The sequence below is a fragment of the Drosophila ficusphila genome, unplaced genomic scaffold, assembly GCF_018152265.1.
Source record: "Drosophila ficusphila isolate 14025-0441.05 unplaced genomic scaffold, ASM1815226v1 contig_797, whole genome shotgun sequence".
NCBI lineage: Eukaryota > Metazoa > Arthropoda > Insecta > Diptera > Drosophilidae > Drosophila > Drosophila ficusphila.
In genome coordinates, this window is record NW_025064743.1 from 324,079 (window position 1) to 349,944 (window position 25,866).

The window sequence follows — 25,866 nt, forward strand, 5'->3', positions numbered from 1 at the left end:
AGATCATATGGGAGCTATACGATATAGGGGTCCGATTTTGATCAAATTTAATTCGTAATTCAAGAGTCGTAAGAAAACTCTATATTCCAAAAATCATACTTGTCTGATGAAAAACAACGATGTTATAATTTTATTTCCATTATTTCTATATAGATTTTTCGATCTTTCCTATGGCAGCTATAAGATATAGATGACCGATTTTTATGAAACTTTTTTTCCAATATAAACGTTGTTAAAAAACTTGATATTCAAAAAATCATGCTCGTGGGATAAAAAACAACGATGTTATCAATTTATTTCCATTAATTCTATATATAATTTTCGATCTCTCCTATGGCAGTTATATGATAGAGTTATCCGATTTTGATCAAATTTAATCCGAAATTCAATAACAGTTAGAAAACGCCATCTTGAAGAATTCAAGTCGATCTGATCAAAAACAACGGCGTGAGAATTTTTTATTTCATTCTCTCATATGGGAGCTATCCGATATAGTCGACCGATCCGGCTCGTTCCGACTTATATACTGCGTGCAATAACTACACACCTTTTGGGAAAGTTTCATCAAGATAGCTTCAAAACTGAGAGACTAGTTTGCGCGGAAACGGACAGACGGACAGACGGACAGACGGACAGATGGACAGACGGACAGACGGACAGACGGACAGACGGACAGACGTACATGCATATTTGGATTCTGATCGTGATGCTGATCAAGAATATATATACTTTATGGGGTCTGAGGTGTCTCCTTCACTGCGTTGCAAACTTCTGACTGAAATTATAATACCCTTTTGCTCTGCAAGGGTATAAAAAGAGGTACAAGCCTTACAGAAAATTTTACATTTGTAAAATAATGGAAAAATATGTACATCCAAACTCTTGCTTATCAGCTTTAAATAAAGTGAATTAAAATATGAGTAGTCGATAGTTGGGGGATCACTTAAATATATAAGCATTTAACATTTGTATATTTTACTAAGAGCCTTTTGAATTGGCCTAGGATTTTGGTCTGCCAGCCACATCTGGATGGAAACAAAATCTACTTCGGTGCTACCTAAGCCAGACTGAACCATTAGCTAAGCACACAAAGAGGACTCCAATCCCCTATCCTCTCCAAACCCCCTTAACCCTCTCATAGCTGAGGCCCCAGTTGAGTACCACATCAGCTTAAAAATTTCTAGTGCCGCACCGATTTCCACCCGGCACAGGAATGAAGTTAAATGCCACTGACCAAGAGAGAGTTTCCAGAAAGATGGATTGAGCATCAGGAAATGCACACAGAAAATTAAAAATATTGAAATTAATGTTTTTTTCTCAGTTTAAATCAGAATTTACTAACCTATTGACTAAATTTATGGCACCTAAATTATATAGTTATTAATTTTCTCTCAATGTAATTAAGAAAATGTGGCATGCAACATCAGTGGTCGGTGTTTGCATAAAGCGGTGCAAAGGATCTGTGTTGGCCAAAAACCAGACTTGAACCTTGAAAAAGTCTGCAGCACTTTTTCATTAAAACCCATTTTTTTAATAATCCCTGCACGATGAAACTTAAACTCGATTATTTTGCAGAAAACGCAATTATTTGCATTTTTTTTTTCATTTTCAATTTGAAATTCATTTTTGCTCATTGTCATTGCTGTTCGGCAAACAAAAGTCGCTCATTTAACCCATTCTCTCTCCATTCAGTTGTGTGCATCGCATAGATAAAGTCATATATCAGGGATAATTTTAACAGCCTTTCCCTTCCTTCACCCCCTCTTTTCTGACGTCATCAGTTGGAGTTTGGCTTTCTGGTCTGTTGGTTCATTAAATATTGTGATAATTTTTCATATTTATTTTTAAGTGGTATACAGTGACAGTTAAATTTACATTTTATTTCATTAAGCAAAGCGCCATTTATATTTGATTTTCACATCCACACTCATTTGTGCCTATATATATGTATTTATTTATTTGCATATTTCGTCCTTCGGTTAATGGCGTTTAATTGAGCACCAGTAAATAACGTGAAAATTATTTCAATTTTTATTCGGTAGCCTTGAAACTTTTGTTCGTATGATTGACGGGGAAAGATTGAGGCCTGCAAACGTATCAAAAATAGCATTTTTTAATGATTTTTTATAATTATTACTGAAATTAATAACACATAGTTTTTTTCGTTTGATTTAAAATGTTTTTCTTTTCGTTTTTATCTGGATGGCTAACATACACATGAAATGTTAGTAACATGTTTTCTTAGTCAACGCCAAATCCCCTTATTTTAAAATTGCTCTGTAAAGTTAAGAGAATATCAAGATTACAGAGAGCCATTTTGAATTTATTCTTTAAAACAGGAAGTTATTTTAATGCATAGAAATGTCTATAATAAGCTGTTCATTCTTCCTTTTAATCAAAAGAACAAATATTTCACTTTGGCAAACGAAAACTTTTATTTTCGCTTTCAATTTTTGCAGCTGGTTTTAACAGCTAACACATACTTTATTGTTATAGGAAAGTTCAGCTGTTAAATTTCACCCTACTATCTGAACCTATTGGAAATGGAACAAACAAAGGGGAGGAAAATGCGAGAGAGCAAAGTTTTCCACACAGAGCTTTCCACCAAGGTAGCTTCCAGCGTTGGCCGTGCGATGGCGCCACCCGCCTACGAGGCACTGCAAACCAAAATTTTTTTTAGTCACGATTTCAACTTTGAGGCATACGCACGTCGTTTTTGCCGCGCGCGTTGTTTTAAACCCCTCTTTTTTGAAAGAGGCTCACGAAAACCGAAACTGAAAACTGAGTCAAACGAACAACACGCACACTTCTCTACTATGTGCGTGTGTGCGAGTGGCCACTAAAAGTAATATCGTGTTTACAAAAAAAAAAAAAAAAAATACCTGTAATACTACACAAATAGAAACAAAAAGTGCAAGTGTGGTAGCAATAATAACAGAAACGTTTTCAAAGAAAATATGAGGAAGTGCATGCAGTGGAAATTGAAAATCTTTGAGCTTTATGGTTGAAGTTCCGAATTTGTTGCGTGCCGAAAACATTTGTCAAGCATTTGTTGTTATTGCTAAGGAAACTGAGAAAACTGTTGCGGTTGCGGTTAATTAAATCGCGAGAAGTGGAACACAAGAACTAATCATCTGACGACCCCAAAACTGAACAGAATTTAAAAAATCAAAACAACATGAAAAGTGGGGAAGCTGAGTGTAAATCCCTGTAAAGGCAAGGGCAAAACTTCTGCATTATCAGACTCGTTAGTTGCTTTTTATCTTTTTAAACCCGTTCTTATAGTGGTGGCAAAGTAAACAAAAAGTAACTTACTGAAAACTTAAAAAACACATTCTCTTTTGTGGGAATTATCTTATGCTTTTATTGAACTGACAGCTATTAAGTTGTGTAAACTATTAAAAATCTTAAATACTTTTGTAATGTTAGGTCATAATTTCTTTTATCAATAGACAAGCAGTCTAACATTAAAGCTATATATAAACAGTTTAAACTGAGAATTTAAAGACCCGAAACTCTGATTGTCTTAAGCAAGACTCGCTTAAAAATTCCAGCTTGAAAATTTGCCATCATAAATTCCACTCTTAGCTAGAGAACATTTTAATCTTTAATTATATTTTGTCATTTTTTCTTGTCTCCCCGCTTCTGCCATCTTCCTTTCTGGCTCCCGCTTCAATTTAGGCTAATTATGTTGCTTGGGCGGGTTGGCGCAGACATAGTGTAGTGCCTTGTATATAGGGCTGGGTCTTGGCCGTTTATTTCGTGCTGCATATTTTTAGGCGCTCCACTTGCCATTGTTGTTTTTTGTGGGTGTACGCGATTTTTTTGTTGCTGTAATTATAATAACAGCTTCTGGTGTTGCTGCTTTATTATCTGCACCTGACTTGTTAGCTATTTGTTTGTGTTTATCCAGCCATTGTTGGGTTTAAACAAAGTCGCTCGGTACCTAACTAAAAAATAGTAAATACGCGAAAAATTTGAATATTATTGTTTGATATCAGGGTATGACAGTATATTTATTTATAAATATTTATAAATATTTGTTAATTGCCGATGTTGTCGTAGATTTGTGAATGCCCATAAATAATAGCCAACAATGGTAAACTGTTGGTGAATGTAATACCTATAGACACGTTCGCTCGTGAAAACTCAACGGCTTATTTTTACGAATAGTGGTTTATTGCAATCTAATAGAGGTTTTTTTCGAAATGTTTCAAGCCTTGACTTTGTATTATCTCAATCATTTGGTTATCCATGTGTTTTTAAACTTATCAGCCCGATTTTCGTTTGACTTAATTGTGAGCATTCATAAAATTATAATTTCCAAATAGATAACCAAATTGACCATAAATTGTTCAATAATGCATTCTTTCGCAGAGGCCATAATTTCCCCATACTAAAATATGACTACTTCTCGTTTCTCCGACCCCATTTCTGAACAAAATTCCTGGCACATTCATATTATAAACAGCAATAAACCGATATATGTTAATTGCCTATAAGTTCCTCATGTGTAGGATGACCGATTTTGCTGGTTTTGGTCTCATAAAATAATATTTTGGTTGACTGAATATCGGACCGATAAAATATTGTTTAATAACTGCACTCAAATGAATTTGCACACTTCTCGAATAAATAAAAAAAAATGCCATTTTAAAACGGGGCACCACTTGGACTTTAAGTCACCAGCTCAATTGGCTGGCAAGCGGTTTCCGGACGCTCTAAATCAACCAAGAGGTTAAGGAGCGAGCGGGTACTGGATTTTGAATTTATGTGCCAAGGTCTTTCCTTCGTTTTTCCGCTTTTCTACGCTTTTCCCGCATCGGAACCGAGAAAAGGCTGCTGTAATTAATCTTTGCCCAAAATGCTTGAAAATTTATGTCTTTAACTTGAATGCAGCGACGCTTCATATGATGGAGAAAGCAAAAGGGGGGCAGAAGGTCCTTTAATAGTTTTTGCCTTTAACTTTTCCGTTGTTTTCGTTCGCGTCGCGATTAAAAGTGATTAATAGCCAACATTTTATTACCGCACAGAGGCAGCACTAAAAGGAGAACCCCCGGGAACAACAACTTAATGTCCAAATGAAATAAGTGAAATTTTCACACCGAAATTAATAAAGACATTAGTGCGTGTGGGCGTGGCTCATTTGGGGCATTTAACGGAGGCAAAGATGTGTGCACTGGATCCCTTTACCCAGCACCAGCTGCCGCACCACCATAAAACCGAGCACCACCAATGCCACCAACAGCTGAGGGTGGAGCAACAGGCTCCGGGCACGAGGAAATCTGCCACAAGAAGGACGGCGGCCACGAGTTTGCAGATCTGGTATATCCTACATGTGATACTAGTCCTAATCGGTGAGTTATAAATCTCTTCCCTAAAACGAAAAAGGTTCTTTTGGGGCACATTTAAAATGGCTCATAATTAATGCACGGGTTGCGGGTCTCTTTTTTCTATTTTATTTATTCACAAATATTTGTTCGAGGGGTATGTCTAAACACTAATGGGAATTGTGTGCCTAAGTTTGCCAGAGTCAACTGAGGGATATTATTTGAAGTGCGAGGTCTAATTTTACAACTTTACAAGTCGAATTACTTTGTTCCATGTGAAAAAAAATAGATTATTGGACAAGCATTAATCTAAAGCTAAACCACCTTTTCAATGCGGTGTTTGTGTAACTCAGTATCTTGTACGAACCCTTGCCAAGAAAAATAGCTTTCGGCAACAAAGAATTATTTCAAGCATTTTTCAAAGAACTTTTAAGTGAAGTAACAAATATCTCAAATGTTTTCCCAGCATTTCTCAGAAAATCTGAAGCCAAACAAGAAGTTTACGCATTTCATAATCAAACATTTTTGCAGCATTCTTTCTCTGGACGGAAATCCAACTGCCTCAAAACGAATTTCAGCAAAAATCCCAAGAAAAACAATCAACAAATTGAAAGCCAAAGACCAAAACAATCGAACAAGTCCATTGGCCAAAGACAAAAGGGCCGATAAGGACAAATTGAGGGACGCAGATGGAATAGAAATTAATAAATTGGAAAAGAAGTCCGCACTTTGTGCTTAGAAGAGAAATGCTACTAATCGGTTCTCTTAGTTTGGGTTGATATAAGAAGTAGCTACAAAAATGACACAACTATTTATTTTCTAAGAATGTGTGGCATTAGAATATAAAATACATTTCCATGTCAAAAAGTTGCGATTAAAAAAAAATCATGTGTGCTTCATCGGTAATGTTAGTAATGTTAATGTTATTTTCTTTTTAAGGGTATATTTTATTTCACATGTTCCGCTTCTATAACATTTTCAATCATCGTTGGTGTTGTGTTTTGTCGCATTTTTCGGGGTTCAGGCGAGCTAAGTTGACATTTCCGCCAGGGCAAGAACGTGCGGGGGTTACTAATACGGGTGGCGAAAGAGCGAGGGACCGAAAACTGCGGGAAGAGACTGTAACTGTCTTTTCATTATTTTCAAATCATATCACAAAGGGCGGAGGACAGGGAAGCACAGGAGACAGGGAATGCTGAGCAGCGGAAGCGGATATGGAGCCAAGTGAATGTTTGCACACCAGCGGGGATCTGCAGGTCCTTTTCCGCTCCCCATATCCCCCCACTTATCCAGCCCCTTTCCCGCTCTCTGTGTGGGTGCGTTGGCTTAATTCTACGTCTCATTTGCATACATTAAAATGTCACATTTTACATGTCGTTTGTGCGTCTCGCCTTAAGCCTAACAGCAGTAACAGCATCCGCAGCAGAAGGCAACGTCAGTTAGCGTTAGGGATACTCCCTCCGAGCCAAAGAGCCATCCTCCATCCAGCCGTGGAGCCATCCGAGAACCACCCAACCCACCCTCTCCTACACATAAACTACATTAGCAATTGGAGGCAGCCGAAGGCAGCCATGTAAAAATGGCTTAACGCGCAAATCTTTCAACTAAACATTAATCCTAATGGTTTTCAATTTTGTTGCGCCTTCTGTGGCAAGTCAAGTTCGCGTCTCTCTTTATTTTCCAGTCTGTTTTTTTTCGCAATCCACAACCGACAAGCGACCCACACCTACTTTCTCATTTTTTGCGCTCTGACTTTGACTCTGGTTGGTGGGCCCTGCTTTGCATGTTAATACGCTCTTTGATATTGCCGAGCAGCGCCTGCAGCCTGATTGCTTCTGACAGCGTCCCTCAAAAACGCCCAACCCCCCCGCGGGCTAACTGTAAATATGAAATTCGTTAAAATTTCATTGGAAATTCAGCTCGTTCTCATTGAATTTCACCAAAAATAATGCTTAAACGCAAATACATCAGCTCCACCTGCTTTGGCTTTTCTTCTATAGTTAAATGTATATGCGTATATTATATAGGTATGTGTATATCTACGCGGCCAATTTGCCGCCCACCACTCTCATTAGCCGGTAACACAATTTCCCATTAATCAAGTCGGCCCCACAGTGGAAATTGCCCTTGACTCACTTACGATAAAAAGAAGAGAAAAAAATCGACAGGGGTCAAAATAATCGTATGAAATGTGGTGGGTATCACTCCCTCTTTTTTATTTATTTATATTACCTGGTAATTGATGTAAATTGTATTTTGGTGGGGACTCACAATCTTAGCCCTCATGTACTAATATTTTTTGTGAATGCGTGTTATTTTATTAATTAATTGCATCCACAGACAGAAAAATAAATTTGGGAATTACTACATTGAATGTACCCGAATAAGTATGCTATACTTTTTATTTTGGGCTTATGACTACACACAAATAATTCTAAACTATTTTTTGGGGTTTTCAATCGAGATTTAATAACTGCAACCAGGATCAAAAAGCTTTATTTATTAGGGGAAATATATGTTCTTCGCATATTGCCAAAGACAGCCACAAAACTACCCGGCAGATGATGCATATGTGGGCATTACGGGCTACATGTGTGCCCACTAATACCCCACTGTGTACTTATTCTGCCACATCCCCTGATCCATATATTGCCATTAAATTGTTGCTAGCAAACTGAGCATAAGCTCAAGTAGGCTTTTGTTTAAATAAAACTGTGTCGCCACAATGGCCAAGGCAACTGAGTCTCCTTGTGGGTGAGTATTTTTTCGCCTGTTTTGTATTTGTTTTGATTATTCACACACGCAGACACAGATTGTTGCAATAGATAGAATACACACACATACTCAGACACGGTGGTATCAATGTCCTGTGTTTGCCACACAAAAACATTTTGAGCCACTAAGCTTTTGTTGAAGTTTATCTCTGCATTTGCCCAATTGATGGAAGCTCCTCGATTGTTTCTATTTTCTTTTCTTTTGTTGTTTTTTCTACTTTTATTTATTGTCGTTGACATAAACAGCAGGTTGTGAAGGTGCCTCAAACAAAAATAAATCTAGGGGGACACAAATGTTCATCAACTGTAATCCAGAACATTCGTGCATATTTCATGGCACTTTCGGGTGACATCATTGTGATGGAACAAATTGCCTAAAATGTGTTTGGTGTCTAAATTATATAAGCTTTAAATAAAAAAATTACCTAATTTAGATTCTATTGATTTTGATACTTGGAATAGTTCAGAGAATCATAAATTATTAGATATTTTACAGTTTGATCATTTTTACAAAAAACATTTCTTTTTCTAAAACGTTTGGTTACATTTTTAAACTTAAAGTGAAGGAGCCAACAAAAGAAAGCCAAGATGAATACAAAGTCACAGGACAAGCAAACAGTTTCAGAGCCGGTTTTCGGTTCAGTTCGGCTTAATTTTGTCCGATCCGGTCAGTAAACGCCCCTAAGCAAATTGAAACAAAATAAAAGCCCCGTGTGTTGACTTCTTTTTGGGGGCTTTTTTGTGTAGCTTTATTGAAATCATTAGAGCATAGGGAAGGCACAAAAAGTGTGTGTTTGGGCCTCGGTAGGATTTGGCATTAATGTCTGACGAGGCTCAGACGAACGACCGACTGAAGCCTATTAATCATGCAGACTTTACGTTCCATTAAGCAGTGGGATGGTTGAACAAAAAAAAAAAACAGAAGATGAAGGAGATGTGTGAGGTTATGCCCAAAAATGTTCGAAGCATAATTCCTCAACTCGGTCGGATTACGATTGGGTCAAACCAGGACTAGGCCTAAACAAACTGGTTGCATAATCAAGGTTATGGTCAAGCATGTGATACCCTAAACATTCTGCAATGCTTTGGACTTATAGGAATTAAAAAAAAAAACATTAAAGCATTAGCGTGGGAAAACTTAATTTAGAATTATTATGTATTTGGTGATGTAGAGTCAAGTAACTTTAAAGTCCTTTTTCAAACCAAAAGTAATATATCGATTTTTTTCAGTACCCAGAACCCCTTCATTTTTTAAACTCGATATCTTACACCTCAACCTCCCATCTCCACTTTCCCATTCGCCACTTGCGGCATGTGCGAAGGTCCAAAGTGTAAGCAAGAGCAGAACCCCAGAAAAGACCGGGCAGAAATGGAGAAGCGCAAACATTGCGCAGCAAACAAAGTCAGTGGCCGCTGGCTGCCACTTGGCCATTTGCCTGTTTCCAACTTCTGGCTCCTAATGGCCAAAATATTGTATTACAACAAAATGTGCAGCTAGCTCGAAAAAGAGCAATCCAAGCCGGGGAGAAACACCCTTTTAAAACGGACCCCGAAAGGGTCCTTGTTTCCACTTCCCCCACTTCATCAGCTGCTGCTGCTGCTAACGATATGGAAAATTTATCAAAAAATCCAAGGGGCCGGCAACAACATGACACCGTCTGACCGTTCGTCCAGGCATAAAATAATCAGCCCAGCCAAGGATCCACAGGATGGGTGTGGGGAAATTGGAAGGAAATTGTGCGGAGGGCGTAGGAAAAGGCAAATGTTGGGCTAAAAGGCTTTCCAGGTCAGACCTGGCAACCTCAACCTCATAGGCGTTGATGGCCAGCAAATTGATTTGGATTCGCAGTCAGAAATTATCAAATGTGCAAATCGAGAAGAGAAATCTGTATCAGGGTATCGGGATATGGAAAGGGAGATTAATACGGTTACATGATCCGATACGAATAAATGAGTAAAAAGGGTATAGTTTTATATTACGAGATGGGTTCACCCTCCCCTTTTTATTAACTTAAAATTTTAAACTATTACACGTTATTTGATCAATGTACTATATTAACAAGTTCATATCTAAATTGTCTTAAAACAGATTATATAATGTAAGCTCAGTAAAGGTACGTACTACTGCCTCTTCAAACTCATTCATAGCTTGACCTTCGCTTAGCTATTTTTAAATATTTAATGCACTCGGCGGAAGAGAGCACTTGATTAGGAGAAAGTGCAGGCAAGCGAAAGTAAAGGCTGGTGGGAGTGCGGCTAAATAAGACGCTCACACCCACAATCAGAGCTCCGGCTAAGTCGTGTAAGCCGCTCAGCAAAGCGTAAAGACAATTCAATCGATGGCACATACCCATACAATCACACTTGGGCTGAGTTCCTTGCTCACTTCTCGGACCAGAGTGTTTGAAATATTTTCACTTGTGTCATTTCCTCGAACACATTCCCACGGAAGCTCAGGGATGGGCTCGTGTCTGGCCAAGGAAACATTACTTACATGTGCCTGCAACTCAAGCTGATTTATTCACGCATCATTTGCCACGCCCCCCGCCTGTCACGCGCCCATCGCTGCCAAGACGCTCTCGAGAATGGCCCTGGAAAATGGCAAATGGCAGCTCCTGTTGGTTTTTCGTTCTATTTTGTTAGGGGCCCATTAAACTGTTAGTTCAAGGGTATGCAATAGCGATGGAAGTGATCTCATAAAAAATACATATTTACTTTTTCCAATAAAAATGTATGCTCATTTCATTTTCAGCCCTTTATTGTAATCAATATTTATAATATTCTTAGTGCCTTAAACACCAGAATATTTTTTTATAAATTAATATCCCACTAGAAGTTTTGTTCTTAGTTCACCAACAAGAGTGAACTTAGTAAAATCTTCATATATACATAATATATTTCCCTACCGAAGTTAAAGGGTATATTTCAGTCAAAATCCTTCTCTATCTCTTCTATTCCCTCACTTTCTTGTGTCAGTTGCCTGCAGTGAGTTTTTGGCAGTCACTGTGCGGCGCAAATAGAGCGGAAAAATTCCGCCTCCGGTGGCTGCTTTTACTTTCTCCGTACCCTTTCTCCGCGTCCCAAAGTGAAAGTTGCAGGGAAAAGTTTGCCATTCGACTGGACCAGAGCACTGAGCTCTCGTAATTTATTTGGGCCGCTGGTAATCAATGCCTCCACTCAGTGTGCGGATGGGTTAAGCTTATCGCATCCGCCTTTCGGCCCGGTCCGTGGTCTTCAAGTTGTAAAGTGGCCCAAAAAGGGGGGGGCATGAGAGACAGTTTTATGGGCGCCAGTTGAAAGGTCACTGCAGATGGTCGATTTGTGGCCCTCACTCCCACGCTTCCCAAACAGAATTTATGACGAACATGCTGCAACATCCTGTTAACATACCCATTTGCATATCCACATGCACAAGAGCACATTCAATGGTCCTGTAAAAAACGGCGAAAAAGTACTGTCACATCCATAACAATAAAGCCGCATTAGCAGCTGGCCCTGCTACAAAACAATGCCAGCCGAAATGGTTAGCTAAATTATAACCATCATTTTAATGGTTATTTTCGTTTTATTTTTCTCTGTCGCAAAAACCAAGAGCTCAGCACAAAATCGCCGCACAAATGATGCTCAAGATGGGCAACAGCAATAACAGCGGCAAAAAAATTTCAGATTGTCATCGCAAGTATTTTTGCGCAAGGGTTTGTGGGACCTCTCAATGACCTTTTTTTAAGTTTGCAAATGCCATGGGTTTGGTTAAATCTAAAATTTTAAATTTATTTCCGAAATAAAATGGGTTGATTGTTTTTTAAACATTTACATAATAAAAAATATTATGGAATATAAACTATTGCTGAAATAAACTAAAAAATCAGTTTAAAACTAAATTTTTTTTTAGTTTATTTTTAAATGGAAATTTATTTATAAATTGCATATATAATTATGTAAACAATATGTTTGGCTTCCAGTTATTTCATCATGCTCTGTGGCCTGAGGATAGGGTATCCATAAATTTATATCAAAATGCGCAGCACTTGTGTGCAGTTGTCGCCGCCACAAAGTAAAGAGAAAAGCTGGAAAAGCGCATAATGGTGGGGAAAGGCGGGAAACTGCCAATGGCCTCAATGAGCGCCTGAGAGTGTATGTGTGTGTGTGTGTGTGTGAGTGTGGGTGTGTGAGCTGGAGTGCAAGCATGTGAGTGGGCATGCATCTGCTTTCATTATGACAGGAAAATTTCCCACTTTCCCTCTGCCTGCTTAACTTTCCTTTTCTACTTTTTACGCCCTCTGAAGTCAGTGCTTTTTGCTGCTTTGTGCATATCATAAAATTTTAATTGAATTCTGACATTTTACCATGCGGGAATGGAAGTAGAGATTACACCAACTTTACAGCTGTCAATAACTTTGATGTCGCCAAAAGTCTTTTTTCGCTCTTTTATTTATATGCCTCGTTTCGTTATTTTTCATGGAAAAATGGGCGAACTACTTTTCGGCTTTTGGCGTTGTTAACATTTCATTTTTGCCGCATTTCATTTCGCCTGCGATGCGTTTTATGAATTCAGTTATTCCGTTGGGTGCATATTCAATTTTTTATCCGCGTCTCCACCGCAGCTTGGTATCTCTTTTATCCGCTCATCCCACCTCCCTGGCTTTCCCTGGATTAATTCGCCGCTGTAGAAAAAAAGTTTTCCTGACATTTTTAATGCAATTTTAATATGCGCGCGCAGCTTTATTAAATATTTAATATTCCCGCCTTTTTTTTTGCAGTCTGCTCTCTGCGCTGGTTAAAAGTTAATTACCATCCATATTTGCCAGTGCTGCACTTAATAAATTCAATAAATGGCATTCAGCCGAATATCCTTTTACTTGCAATGTCACAAAGAGAAGGCGATATGTTTAATTCAATCTAAGAATGTTAAATGAAAGCCAAAGTCCAAAAGGAATTGCGGGAAATTAAGTAAAATAAATAAATTTTTAAATAAAAACCTTAATCATTATCTGGATTATATTTTACACATCCCACTCCACTTTTAGCTCCATCACACATGTCCCAGCCAAAAGCAAATATCTATTTTATTATGCATTTGGCGCCTAATTAAAATTACGCAAGGGAAGAAAGGACATACAAACTCCGGAAGAAGTAATATAAAAATGTAAAATAAAAGCGAAGTAAAAGAAACAAAAATCATAAAAACAATAACAAAAAGTAATCAAAAAGTGGAGCACTTTACTTTTGTTTGTCCTTACCACACAGGGAAAATAAAGAGGGGTGAAATGGAAGGGGGAGTCCGTTCGGGCAGATGTTTTTATAGCTCATAAATTCGTAAGATGCTGTGCGGAATTGCCAAGAACCGGAGAAAGCGGAGAAAGCGGCGAAAAGGGCGAAACGGGCAACAAAACATCAGAATTCATTGGCTTCTGCCAAGTTTTGTTTATCCTTTCGCTGCCTTGGCATATAAACGCTTCCTCTTCCTCAGCTTCTCCCAGCCAAATCAATACAGAACTGATGAATACAAATGATCATAAAAAACAATAAAAAGCAATGCCAAAAAAGCAGCTGTATCTCAGGGTGGCAGGTCTTGTCCTGATTTGGTTATAAAAATCCCAGCCACGTATTCTGCTCTGTTTTGCTTTTGCCTAACAATGTGGCCAAAAATTGGGAATGGGGCAAAGTGAACTTTTCCAGACAAATGCATTTTCATTTATTATTCATATATGATTTTATATAATAACAGTCAGCTACTCATTTGAAATTAATTTCGCGGAATAAGGCAGCAACTCAAAGATGTACCAGATGAATCATGAAAACCTGCTGGAAATTGTAGGGAGTCCTAAGCGGAGGATAACGATGCGTCTCAACTTGAGCTTTTCGCCTGTCTGCACTTGGCATCTATGGCAACTCCCGTGACGAACCAGAGAAATGGAGAAAGCGGGAGAAAGGTCTCTCTTTCGCCCTGCTTGATTTCAAGCGTATCGCTATCTAATGGTATGCGTATGGTCTAGATTGCAGACACCTTAAAATAAACAAGACAAAAACTAGAAAAATATAAGAACATAAAAAAGTTTTTATATAATAAATAATTACATGGAATTTGAAAGCCAATATACGGAGAGCAACAACCCCAAAATATTGTTGAAATAATATTTAAAGCATAATACTTTTAAGAGGATTTCATATCTATTCGTTCAGTGTTATAGCAAAGAAAGTAACCAAGTGCTAGCAAATATATGCATAAACACAAACACCCCAAAAATCACACACACACAACTCACAGATGTCTCTGACGGGAAATTGATTTCAATCAATCAAATGTTGTGATTACTTTGCTGGCGAGTCCCAATCCCAATATCAATCCCTGTGCCAAACATTCTGTGGAGGCCATTAGCAATAATTTACTTAGGGGCTTAAAGGGAGTCGAAGGCACAATTGTCAACTGGTTAATAGAAGCCTTTTAGGGCCGAAACGTTTCTTGCGGCTAAAGGACGCAAAGAGTTTTTGGCAAAGGATTAAGTGTTGGATACTGTTTGTTTTATTGGAAACTTCAATTATTTAAAGTTGGGACATTTGCAATTCCAATTCAAAATTGTAGGATATGAATACATGGTAAAATCTGTTCATTGATTTACATTTCACTACAGTTAAATGAATAAGAGTTTTAAATTCCAAAAACTAATGACCTAACGAATATATAATTTTTTCTTGATTTTCTATTCCCTTTGCCAGTTGCATTAGTTTGTGATCCTTCAACCTGATGGCAGATGCAGTCCCATAAATCGCCTTTTTCCCCTTTCAACTGGCTTCTTTGTTGACGCTTCCGTTTCTTTTTATGATAAATTGATTGATATTTGAATTTAATGATAAGCTTGCTGGCAGGCGATGGGAAATCAAAAGGGGAAAGGGACCCAGACGACCAGTTGGCAATTCAATTTTCCTTGCCTTTCATTTTTCAACTTCAACGACAGTGGCAGCCGCATGTCTTTGGCTTCTGCCTCATGTCTTGGGGAGTATGCAAATTTCTTGCCACATTTTTCCCAACATTTCTTGTTTTTCATCCTGTTGCTGTTGTCGGAGTCATCTTTGATAAGCAAACTTTTGCACTGATAATGATATTTTTATAGTGCGTTGACGAGCTTGAAGGGCATTAGAACGCAAAGGACTGAGATATTTTTTATTGGGCCTTGAATCGCCTGCGAAAATAAGAAGGGGAGTACCCTCGCTATCAGGCTGAATTGAATTTAAGAAAAGCTTCTGAAATAAAATCTTTATTGGTTAATATTTATATTTCTTCTTTATTTATTTAATTTAAAGAAGCAACTCTCATTAAATAATTAATAATTCCGGAAGGAAAAATTATAATTGGGTGAACCACCCGTAAAACCAATAGCGACATCAGGACGGCGAAAAAAACTAACGGGAGTTTGTGGCAATGCCGACGATTGGCAATCGATTTATAGGCCAATTTGCATAATCATTAAGTTCACATGCCGGCAAACAAACACACATGCACACGGCACTCACACACACACATATTGGCAATAACTTTTACTTGAGCTCCGGCAGAAAAAGGTTGGCATAAAATTTTGCTTGAATTTTTTATGCGAAATTGATTTTTCCCAACGCACTGCGGCTGCTTACCCCATATCCTCCCGTCCGCCACGCCCCTTCAACTTCCGCCCAGACAAGCCCCGCCCACATTTGGATATGTCATGTATATTTACCTTTATCGGTTGATTTTCCCTGACTCTTCGCATTTGAGACGACTGATTTTTTTTCACTCAGGAAAATAAATGCTTTTGAGCTGCAACTTAAACTTTTAGTTGTTGAATTTTAAAATTGGTAGTTTATTATTTTGTTATCAAAAATTTGTTGATCAAATAAAAATAATCTTTATCTTATAAATTATTATTTACACCGTTTGTTTTTGATTACATTTTTCTAAGTGAGACCCCTTGAAATAAGGCAAAACTGAAGTAAAAGGAGAAAGTTTTTCATAAATTCTTCTACCTTCACCTGGCTACGAAAATTGCTTAAACTCGTGATGGCCAAAGTCCGTTTTGGCCTCATTAAAGCGCCTCCGGTCAGAGCCGGGCCACTGAATTATTTATAATGCTCTCGGTCGGACCAAGACGTCGTATATCCCTTGGCATGGTAATATGCCAGGGCCAAGTTGTCTTTATAAATATATATATCCACCCCCGGCATCCCCCGCTGAGGTGTGTGTCCATCCCCTGGGGCTGGTCAGCAAAAGTTGAATAGGAAGTTCCTCAAATTATGCCAGAAGCAGTCAAAAATACAAAAAACGAGCGAAGGAAAAGTAAAGAAAATTGGTTGGTAGGAAGCGTGCCTATGGCCTTTTATTTTAAATTCTCTCCTATGTATTTAGGCACATGTTCTTCGGAGAAACCCATATATTCGCTCAACTTTCGGTCTCGGCCTCGAGGCATAACCAAATTTTTTCGCTACTATTCAAAAGAAAGTTGAATTGAGAACGGCAATCAAATATTAATGTGGGTTGAAAGGAAGAGGATGCAATAAGTGGGATGTATGTTAATGGAGGCTTTGTGGCGGAATTTGCAAGCTCCTTGAATGAATCATTCGAAGTTGCATACACAATGATCAATTAAGAGAAGTTCATTTTACACAAACCCAACACTTAAAAATTTTAACATCTCAAGATTTATAAAAGTTTTTTAAAACATTTTATAAATACAAAGGGAAACTTTAAGCAATTAAAACCAACTTTAATCTTGTGTTACATGGCAGTCAGCTCTATTTCTTCTTGACTGCATAATTCAGACGGCAAAGCGCTGGAGCCAAAGGAAAAGTTGGCTTGGCTGTTAGTTGGCTCAAAGAGTAAGGCACTTGGCATCGCCTTAAGCCGTCTTTTCAGCGCCGCAAATTGCATTTAGCGCATTAATTTGCTGGCGTTACTGCACTTCTGATTGATGCAGGATACAGGGGACTAGTTAATCCACCACCTCCTTAATTAAACCCAAAAATTATGTATGCTTGATTCACGCACATTGAGTCAACAATATATGCAGTTATGCAGTACCTATCCAACATAACAATCATTATTTCCCAAAGGTTAAGAGTAATCGTTTTATTACATGCCTAATTTTTTTTGTTTGTTACATGTTGGCTTAATTTTTCATAATATCGGAATTCCATTGCCCTTGCTTTATCTTCCATTCCTTACCTGACTCCCGTTGACTTTTGGTTGTCGTTGTGTGCGCTTTGATGTCTTGCGGTTGCTTTTCCGCCCCGGAAAATCTCCTGGGAAAGCGGACGCGAAGGCGACCTGACCCCAAACCAGGCGCGGAAATTGTGCGCCGCAATCTCTTAAGACCAGCGACAAATATACTTGGTCTGGCGTTCGAGGTTCGGGATTTGAGGGTGGAACGGGGCTTTAGGCATTACCAAGATTTACCAGCAACTTCTGGGCTTTTGTCGTCGGCTGTCGGTTGTCTTCCGTCTGTCGGCGGGTTAAACGATGCGAGTGAACTCAGGTAGAAGAGGACGCGCCGCTCGTAAATAATTAATCTGCCCGCAAAGTGCGATTATCAAAGTGTTGGAAAAATTTTAAATAGCTCCCCAGGGCAGCGATGCCGCCTACAACATAAAAATGTGGCGACAGTTTGGGCCTGAGCACTCAAAAAAATCAAAGTCAACGTTAATCTCAGAAAAATGTATTGACATTCCTTTTTAAATAACATTGAATCTTAACTAAACTTCAACTTTTTTTTTCCAGAGGCTTTTATATTATCTCTCAATAATTTTATTCACAAAGGTACACATCTTCCATTTTCAATTTCATTTACCGAAGTGTATCCTTTTCTTTCGACTCTCCCAGGACTTTTGCCCGCAGGCTATTCGACTTGGAGTTCTTGATATTTTTTGACTGCTTCAGTTGATGTTTTTCAATTATGCAAATAAAGGGATTAATTTGTTGCGGCCCTTGAGAGAATGGGTGGGGATGTGTGGGTGGGGTTTGTAGACTGTGGAAATTGTTTTAAAGAATGCGCCAGGCTCTGATAAAAGTTTGTCTCGGTCGAGTTTTCACCCTGTCCCTCTCATTTTCTTTTCCTAGAGATAGCAAACTGTGCGACAACTATAAAAATTTCAATTACAAAAAGGGGGTAAAGCATTTTTAGCGGAATGGGTAGAGAAAATTGTAGAGGGGTGAGAAGAACTTCCAAAATTGACTTCATTAAAGTTGAAACAATTTTTGTCTGCGGACAAGTCGCCTATTTTGGACGTGTGGAAATGACAACCCAATGAGTTACAAGAAGTTTGGCGGTGTATGATAAATGAAGGTATTATTTTTCTTCAAAAAAGTAAACGTTAATATATATTTTAATATTAAAAATCGTCTAGCTGGGACATTCTTACGAAGTTATAAAGTGTCGTATAGCGAATCCAAAATTGAAATACAAACAATTGTTAAAATACGTTCAGTTTTATACTGATTTTAATTCTTAAACGTTAAAAAAAGGTTAGAAAAGAAACACAATTCTTCGCTTCATTTAATTTTATTTGTCTTGAAACTTGTTTGGTGTCAATTTCAGCTTCGTGCGAGTGTATCAATTCGGAAGTCGCCTGTATTTCTGTGTTCTTAACATTTGTCTTACCCCTTTTACCCTCCGTTTATTTGTTTTTTCAATTGTCAGTTGAGCTGGAAGTGGCTGTTGAGTATTAGGTCTAAATGGCGAATTGCAAACATTCCTGCAAAAAGGGGAAGAAATACCATCAAGGAACTCTTTATGGTGATATGGTGAGAATGGCGGATCTGGAACCCTGAAAAGAGGGGTTATGTTGTGGGGGCGTTGCACAAATTAAACCCGAATGAAAATTAAACGATGCATGAAATTACTTTGCCTTTTTTTTTTTTAACTTTTTCCAAGCTGCTGTTCGTTGTTGTAGGCAAAGTTCTTTTGCAGCGACTCCCCTTATTTTTCCTACCCGTTCTCTCCTTCTTTTTGGACTTTGACTTCAGCTTTTGGCTTTTGACTTTCTGGGGGATGGGTCCTTTCTTCCTTTTTCCACGTGCAGTGGCGTAAAAAGGGGATTTTAACCAAAGAAACCTTAAATTAAAGTTTAGAATCTAAAATCTTTACAATGATCACTGTGTGATGAAGTTCGTGTTAATTTTATTCTACATAGTAAATAAAATTTTAAAGATAACCACATATTTACTATTTATATATTTTTGTAAACCCTTTTAATAAAAACCAATGTCAGGCCACTGACATTTCTCTACGTCTCAAGTTCCCTCGACGTTTTGTTGGCTTTTTTAATTTTTAATGTGCAGTCAGTTGTTGTTTCTGTAGTCTGCAGTAGAAAAAGGACACACACCATTTACGCAGTCACTCTTGCACTGCCAACGAGAAAAAGAGAGAAAGAATATAAAGGAGTGAGAGAGAAGAAGGGAATGTCCCAGGCCAATTTGCAAAGTCAAATGCCAGTCAACTGCAATTAAGGCGCTAAAAACGCAGGGCGTATCCCCTTAACAGAACTTTGGAAAGGTGGCTTTAAATTACAAGGATCATACATACATTGCATTTCGTATTCATTGAAGTTTTTTAATTAAAGTTTTTTAAAAGCCGCTAACGAAAAAAAGAGAAAGATACCAATTATTATTTTTCATGACTTTAAAAAAATAAAAAAAAGAGAACAGTTATAACATAAATTTAAAAACTTACGGTTAAAAAAATTCAATCATTCTATACCAAAAGTTCCGTTGTTTTATTATTCAGAAACACTAAAATTTATACGACAGGCTTCTTGCCCTCATGGTACACTGCCACAAATCCTTTGCTTATTAGCACATTTTATGGCACCATCTACTCCATTTATTTGCCTTTTTCTTCTGTTGGGCTAACAAAAATATGCCGTCACGGAAATGAATTTATAATGCATGATGTTTGTTGTTGTTGTTGCTGATTCGTATTTGGGACTATAAAATATTCCGGGCCGAAAAAAGCGGACTGCATACATGCTTTTGTGTGTGTTTGTGAAACAGCAAAAAGGCAAACAACTAACTCATTTTGCGGCTGCCATTGCTGTCTCCTCTTCTTTTTTATGCCAATTGTCTGCCACCGACACACACACATACGCAAGTTAGAAACAGCACTCACACACGTGCAAGCAAACACTCTGAAAGAATTCAACGTATTTTTTATTGAAGGCGCGACTGCGATTTTGATTCCGATTGGGAATCCGCTTTTCCCTTTTCTTCTTTACGCTTCAGCTTCTTTCTGACCCTGCTGTATGCACATGAAAAAGTCGGTTGGATTTTCAAAAGTTAAGTCTTAGCATCTTAAAACATATAATAAAACCATATTTCCTGTAAACTGTCACTTTAAAAATTGTTCAAAGCCAAATAACTTGGATCCAGCGAATGAACTTACTGTTTCTAAATAAGAAATCATTCTAAATAATTTGTATGAATACTCAAATATTTTTGATTTCATCTTTTGTTCGGGTGAATAAAGTTTTTTTGAGTGCTCTATTTGGCTGCAAATCGTTCAATATTACAGATCGCACTGTGTTTGTGTGCATGACCTCCGGCTTGGGTTTTTGAGTTGGGCGTGTGACAGCTCAATATATTCGCCATTTGTCGCTGTATAAACCGCACACTCTCCCCTCCTTTTTCCCACTTAAGGTGAGGTTCTCTGTCTTTCTATCCGGCGATTCCTCTACCGCTAGTTGTCATATAAACGTGGCTTTCGGAGTGCCGCAAAACTGTTGAACGATGCTTTCCACAGAAGATTCTAATAATACCTTGGTTTGAAATAAAAAACACAAAACATTAGAATTCATTTGTATATTTATTCAGAAATCTTAGCTTCGCTGATTTGGTCCCTTAAAATCGTTCTAGTTTGGCCAATTTAGATGTGTAGTCACTGGTTTCACTTATTAAAACCCGGCAATTTTCATGCTTAAATTCGCATTCACAGCTCTCTTAAGTTCGCCAATTTAACTGAACGTGTAAGTTACACATTTCCGTGTAGTAATTCATTTTCCTTATCAGGTAACCACTGTACCTCTAGTTCCTTGTGCATGAGACCCTTCCTTTTACTTTCCCTCCGCTTCCTTATTCGTGTTGTTGCTGGAGCAGCAAATGCAGGAAAATCAATTTCGTTCTCCATTTGCAGTTGGCAATTTGCATAATAAGGTCGTTTGGCGCAATTTGCATGTGAATGTGATAAATTCAATGGCGGCGCTGCACGTTACACCACACACACACAAACACAGACACAGACACACACACACACACATATGCATATGCGTCTGAGACGGCATAAGTGTGAGAGTATCTGTGTGAGTGTGCGTGAGTATTTGTTTTTTGCCGCTTTCCCACAAAACGAACTTACTTTTTCACGTTTGACGTTTGGAAAAATGAAAAGTGTAGCGGTATATTAAATAAGTGGGTGTAACCCCCACCCACACAGCAGTGCAAATATAACGGTTACTGTCCTGGCCACTGTTACGGTTACCGTTAGTCCTCCGGGGACTGGCCGAAAACCCGCCAAAATGTCGCGGTAGGCAAATATGGGGATATGTGCCAGGTTTTGCTGTCTGTGATTTAAATGCTTTTGGGCGCAGTGTGTTTTTGATTTCCTTTCAGGAATTGTCTATTTTTGGTTTCTTTTGTTAAAAATACATGAAATATTTATAGATTAATTTGTATTTTAAAATGTTTTGTTTATTTAATGGTAATCTATGATTGCAGACGAATCTGGCCCCTTACAAAAAAAATATTTCGTATCAGCCATTTTATTATTATTATTCTTATTATTCTTATTATTTTTATTACTTTTATTATTATTTTTAATATTATCATCATTATTATTATTTTTATAATTATTATTATTATTATAACTATTCTTACTATATTTCTTATCAGCTTCTTGAGACTTTGTTTTAAACGAAACAAAAATTCAACATATCATAATTTAATTTCTAGGGTATTTTTAGTTCACCGTCATGGTCCCTCCTTATTTCTGCAAAACTTTGAGTTTTTGCACATGTATTTTTGTTTCGCCTTACATGTGAATTGTGGACTGCAGTGACGTGCACTGGATTTCCCGGGATCTAAGAGCCGGCTTCCAGCAGGACAAGTCAAAATTCATGTGACAGGGCCGAAAAGGTTTTTTGTGTTTGCTTTCTGGCCATTTTGGTGGGAAAATATGGCCAGTTGGAATCATAACAACTGAAATATGAATGTGGGCTAGGGCATAAGAATTAAGGGGATAACTTTGGCGCAGTTGCAATGGGAGTTGCATTACGGTTGGGGATTTCATTAAAACTAATTCCGCCACACTAACGTTCTTTTCTATTTCTTTTTGCACGCTAATTGCAGACATTAGCAGCTCGCTGACAATGACCGAGGTGAAGATACCCAATCACATAATGCGCCTGAAGAGCGCCACTCTGGGCTGTCGTTACGCCCTCGATGGAGAGTCGCTGTACTCGGTGAAGTGGTATAAGGACGGGCACGAGATCTACCGCTACGTGCCACGCGATAAGCCCCCCGGACAGTCCTTTCCCCTCCCGGGAGTCAACATCGATGTAAGTGCACCGTAACAGGTTATTAAACAAATATTTTGAATGGAAATAAAAAGGAAAAAAAAACTAAAAGCAGGGCTTTTCATTTGATTGGTTATGTATGCAAATAAAACTAATTAAATTAAAACTTTTTCTTTGCTTCTATTAAAACTAAGTTTTTTCTATTAAATTATTTCCCTCAGTGGTTATTGGAAAAAGCAACAGGTATAGCTTAGTTTAAACAAAATAAAAAGCAACAATAAGCGGAAAAATTTAATTTAAAATTTTATTAGAATTTATGTGGCTGCTTTCAGGAATGGTGGGAGATGTTGCTTTGGATTTAGTGTTACGACCCGATCATAATGATTATTTTAAAACATGTAATTGCCACAATGGTGAGGGAAGCCCTTAGTACTTTTCCCCCACTTTTCCGCCCGCTTTCACTCCCCCTCCTTTAACAGTGCTTGTTGCTGATTACGTCGTCGCTGGAATGAAAATTGCTGCCACGTAGTTTTGCCATTTAACTTTAATTTAATGTGGATGTAACCTTCCTTTGTTGCCCATAAAAATGTGTGTCTGTGTGGGTTGTTTTTCCCGCCCAGCTAACCGTCCGTTTTGGTTTCCCTCTGCTTTAGCTAAGGTCACGTGTTGGTCTGCTTTTCTTACGATCGAAAAGGTTAACGGAAATCACTTAAAGCTGTCAATATCCCAGACAAAGTTGATATCCCTTCGCTGGCCCTCTTTTCTTTGGCTCTAATAATAATAATTTGCGAAAAGCACTTAAGTGCGTCTACTTTGTAAGACGGGCAGTCAAAGTTAAGCAAGGCTAAGAATAACAGGCAATGCACTGTAAAAAATTGCGTTTCCAAAGATAAAAGAAAATCAAATAAAAAGAATAATAACTTAAAAAAAATTAAAAAAAAAAAAATTTAAGAACAAGTACACAAAAAAAAAACAAAAGATAAACAATTATTTTCTATTTTTTCAAACAAATTATAACATCTATTTTATTTTTAAGATAATATAGATAAAGAATAATTATTGAAGTACAAGTGAATTTTATGAGGAAACATAATTTTCTCTTCGTGCTAAGCAAAGTAAATCCCGTCAATTGTCGAGGCTAACGTGGCGTATGAGCAATGTGCCAGCGTGTTTTATGGCCTGTGTGCGTGTGGCCAAGCGTCTGGAAAGGGCAAACGCAGGAAAGCCCAAGGAAGTAGGCAAAGAAAGCAAGGAAAACCCTGGCTAAAGGAGACGCCTCGAGTGAAAGCATAATGCGTAATGCGGCATAATTTTCGTTTGGTTTCAATGTCTGCATTTGGTCGCCGCCCTCTAGGAAAAGGGTTGAAGGCCGAGCTGAGTGGTGGGAAATGATTAGAACAAAAGACGAATTCTTCGGGGGTTACGGATGTGAATGAGTGTGGTGTGGCTGTGAAAAGCATGATAAAGTGGGAATATTTTTACAAAAGCTTTTCAGGTGGCATTGAGCAAGGATAGAATGTTGTTTCATTGAGTAATTTTGGTAGGTGACCGTTTCCTTAACGCAGCAAATAATGATTTACCGAGATTGAAAAAATAAATAATTTTTTTAGAGGGCCTAACCTCAATTAAGAGAAAAATTTCTTTACTGCTAATAGCCTTTTTCATTTTAAATACGTTTTCCCACTCGCAGAGCGGCCCCTTTTATTTGTTGGCCACTGCAATCAGAGCAATATAAACAGGGTTACAGCGCTGATTCTTTTTAGCCAAACCGAATTTGGAATTACAAATAACAACTTCAATCTGCAGTCATGAGCGAAATAGCCGAGCTTGTTCTGGGCAGCAGGGGGATTTTGGCGGCGACGAGAAAGCAATAAAGGGAGACTGCAATTTGAATTGCGGTTAGATTTGGTTTTTTGGCGAGCAGTGCCAACCCCCTGCACAGCCCCATAAAACCGATCCCCGCAGCAACATTTTTTGTAAGGGGGTGCTGACAACTTGAGCGTGCCGAAAGAATTGGCAAAGAGACGAAGACGCAGCTGCAGAATGGGAAGAAGAATCGGCTTAAGTACTGCCAAGAAGGCAACAAACAAAAGCCAGTCCACAGTCATTGTAAAGGACCAAGGGGGCAGCCGAGGGTTAAGGGGGCCGGCAGCCGAAAACAAGCAACAAACCAAAAATAATGTTGAACGTGACTTTTGTGATTGTTTACGCCAGAGAAAGGGAGTGGGTGAAATGTGGCCAGAGTACAGAAAGTACAAAGCGAGAGCAAAGAATTTTCATAAAAATTTGCTCGAATCAAATGAAACTTTCTTACCGCATGTGTGTGCATGTATTGGTGTATGTGTGGGTGTGAGTGTGTGTGCGATAATAAAAGTGCAACTTAAAGAACTTGACTTGACTGCAATTGTTGCCCAGGGAAAATGAAAGAGGAAAAACTGAGCGAGTGACTTTTACAACATTCCGCCCTCACATGCGTATCTTCCATCTTTTATTCAGACTCTTGTGCGATTGTTTCTAGATATTTCATTTTCATTTGCTTGTTTGGTTTTTCGGTCCTGGCTCTTCCGACTTTTTGGTTTATGGCTTTGGCTTTCCTTTTCTTGGCTTCCCGTTGCGGCTCTTGACAAAATTACACTTTTCGCCTACAGTGTGGCTAAACTAATAATGAACTGCCTTCCCCCATCATCAATCTTCATTTGGCGTTGAATTTGTGAATGTAAAAATCATCCATGGCCAAATCTTCAACTCTAATTGCGTTTGATTTTGTGTCGATTCATTGCCACGCAATTTATCTCGCTTGGTTTCTTGACTGACAAAATGAGGGAAATATATTAAAATTCTTGATTTCGTTTCACTTTTTTGAGGTAGCGAAAAGAAGGGAATTTATAAATATAATTTTTTATTTTGAAAATAAATTTGAGAAAACCAAATTTGCTTGTTTGAGTTTAATTTTTAAGAAAAGTTAAGTAATTATATAAAAATCCAGGAAAATGTATGATAATCTCCCCTTTCTTTCCCCCACAGCTGCGTAACTCCTCGGACACCCAGATCCTCCTGCGCCGCGTAACGCTTCAGAGTTCCGGAGTGTATCGGTGCGAGGTGTCCGGCGAGGCGCCCGCATTCAACACCGTATCCGAATCGGAGACCATGACGGTTGTGGGTGAGTTTAACATAAGGGCGGTGGATAAATGTGGAAGTGGGAGAATGGTTGGGTGGGTATATGCAGAAAGCGAGGA

General features: G+C 38.3%; 1 protein-coding gene across 2 annotated transcripts in view; it reads left to right on the forward strand.

Annotated features, from left to right (window-relative positions):
- Positions 1-2,695: 2,695 nt before the first annotated feature.
- Positions 2,696-25,866, forward strand: part of LOC108094344 — a 32,641-nt gene continuing 9,470 nt past the window's right edge. The window contains exons 1-4 of one of the 2 annotated variants that reach the window (XM_043209317.1): positions 2,696-3,247; positions 5,034-5,357; positions 22,464-22,672; positions 25,655-25,790. In XM_043209317.1, coding sequence (XP_043065252.1) covers positions 5,171-5,357; positions 22,464-22,672; positions 25,655-25,790 — 532 coding nt within the window. In that variant the 5' untranslated portion in view covers positions 2,696-3,247; positions 5,034-5,170. The remainder of the gene's footprint in view (positions 3,248-5,033; positions 5,358-22,463; positions 22,673-25,654; positions 25,791-25,866) is intronic. The other variant, XM_043209318.1, reaches the window with a different exon arrangement.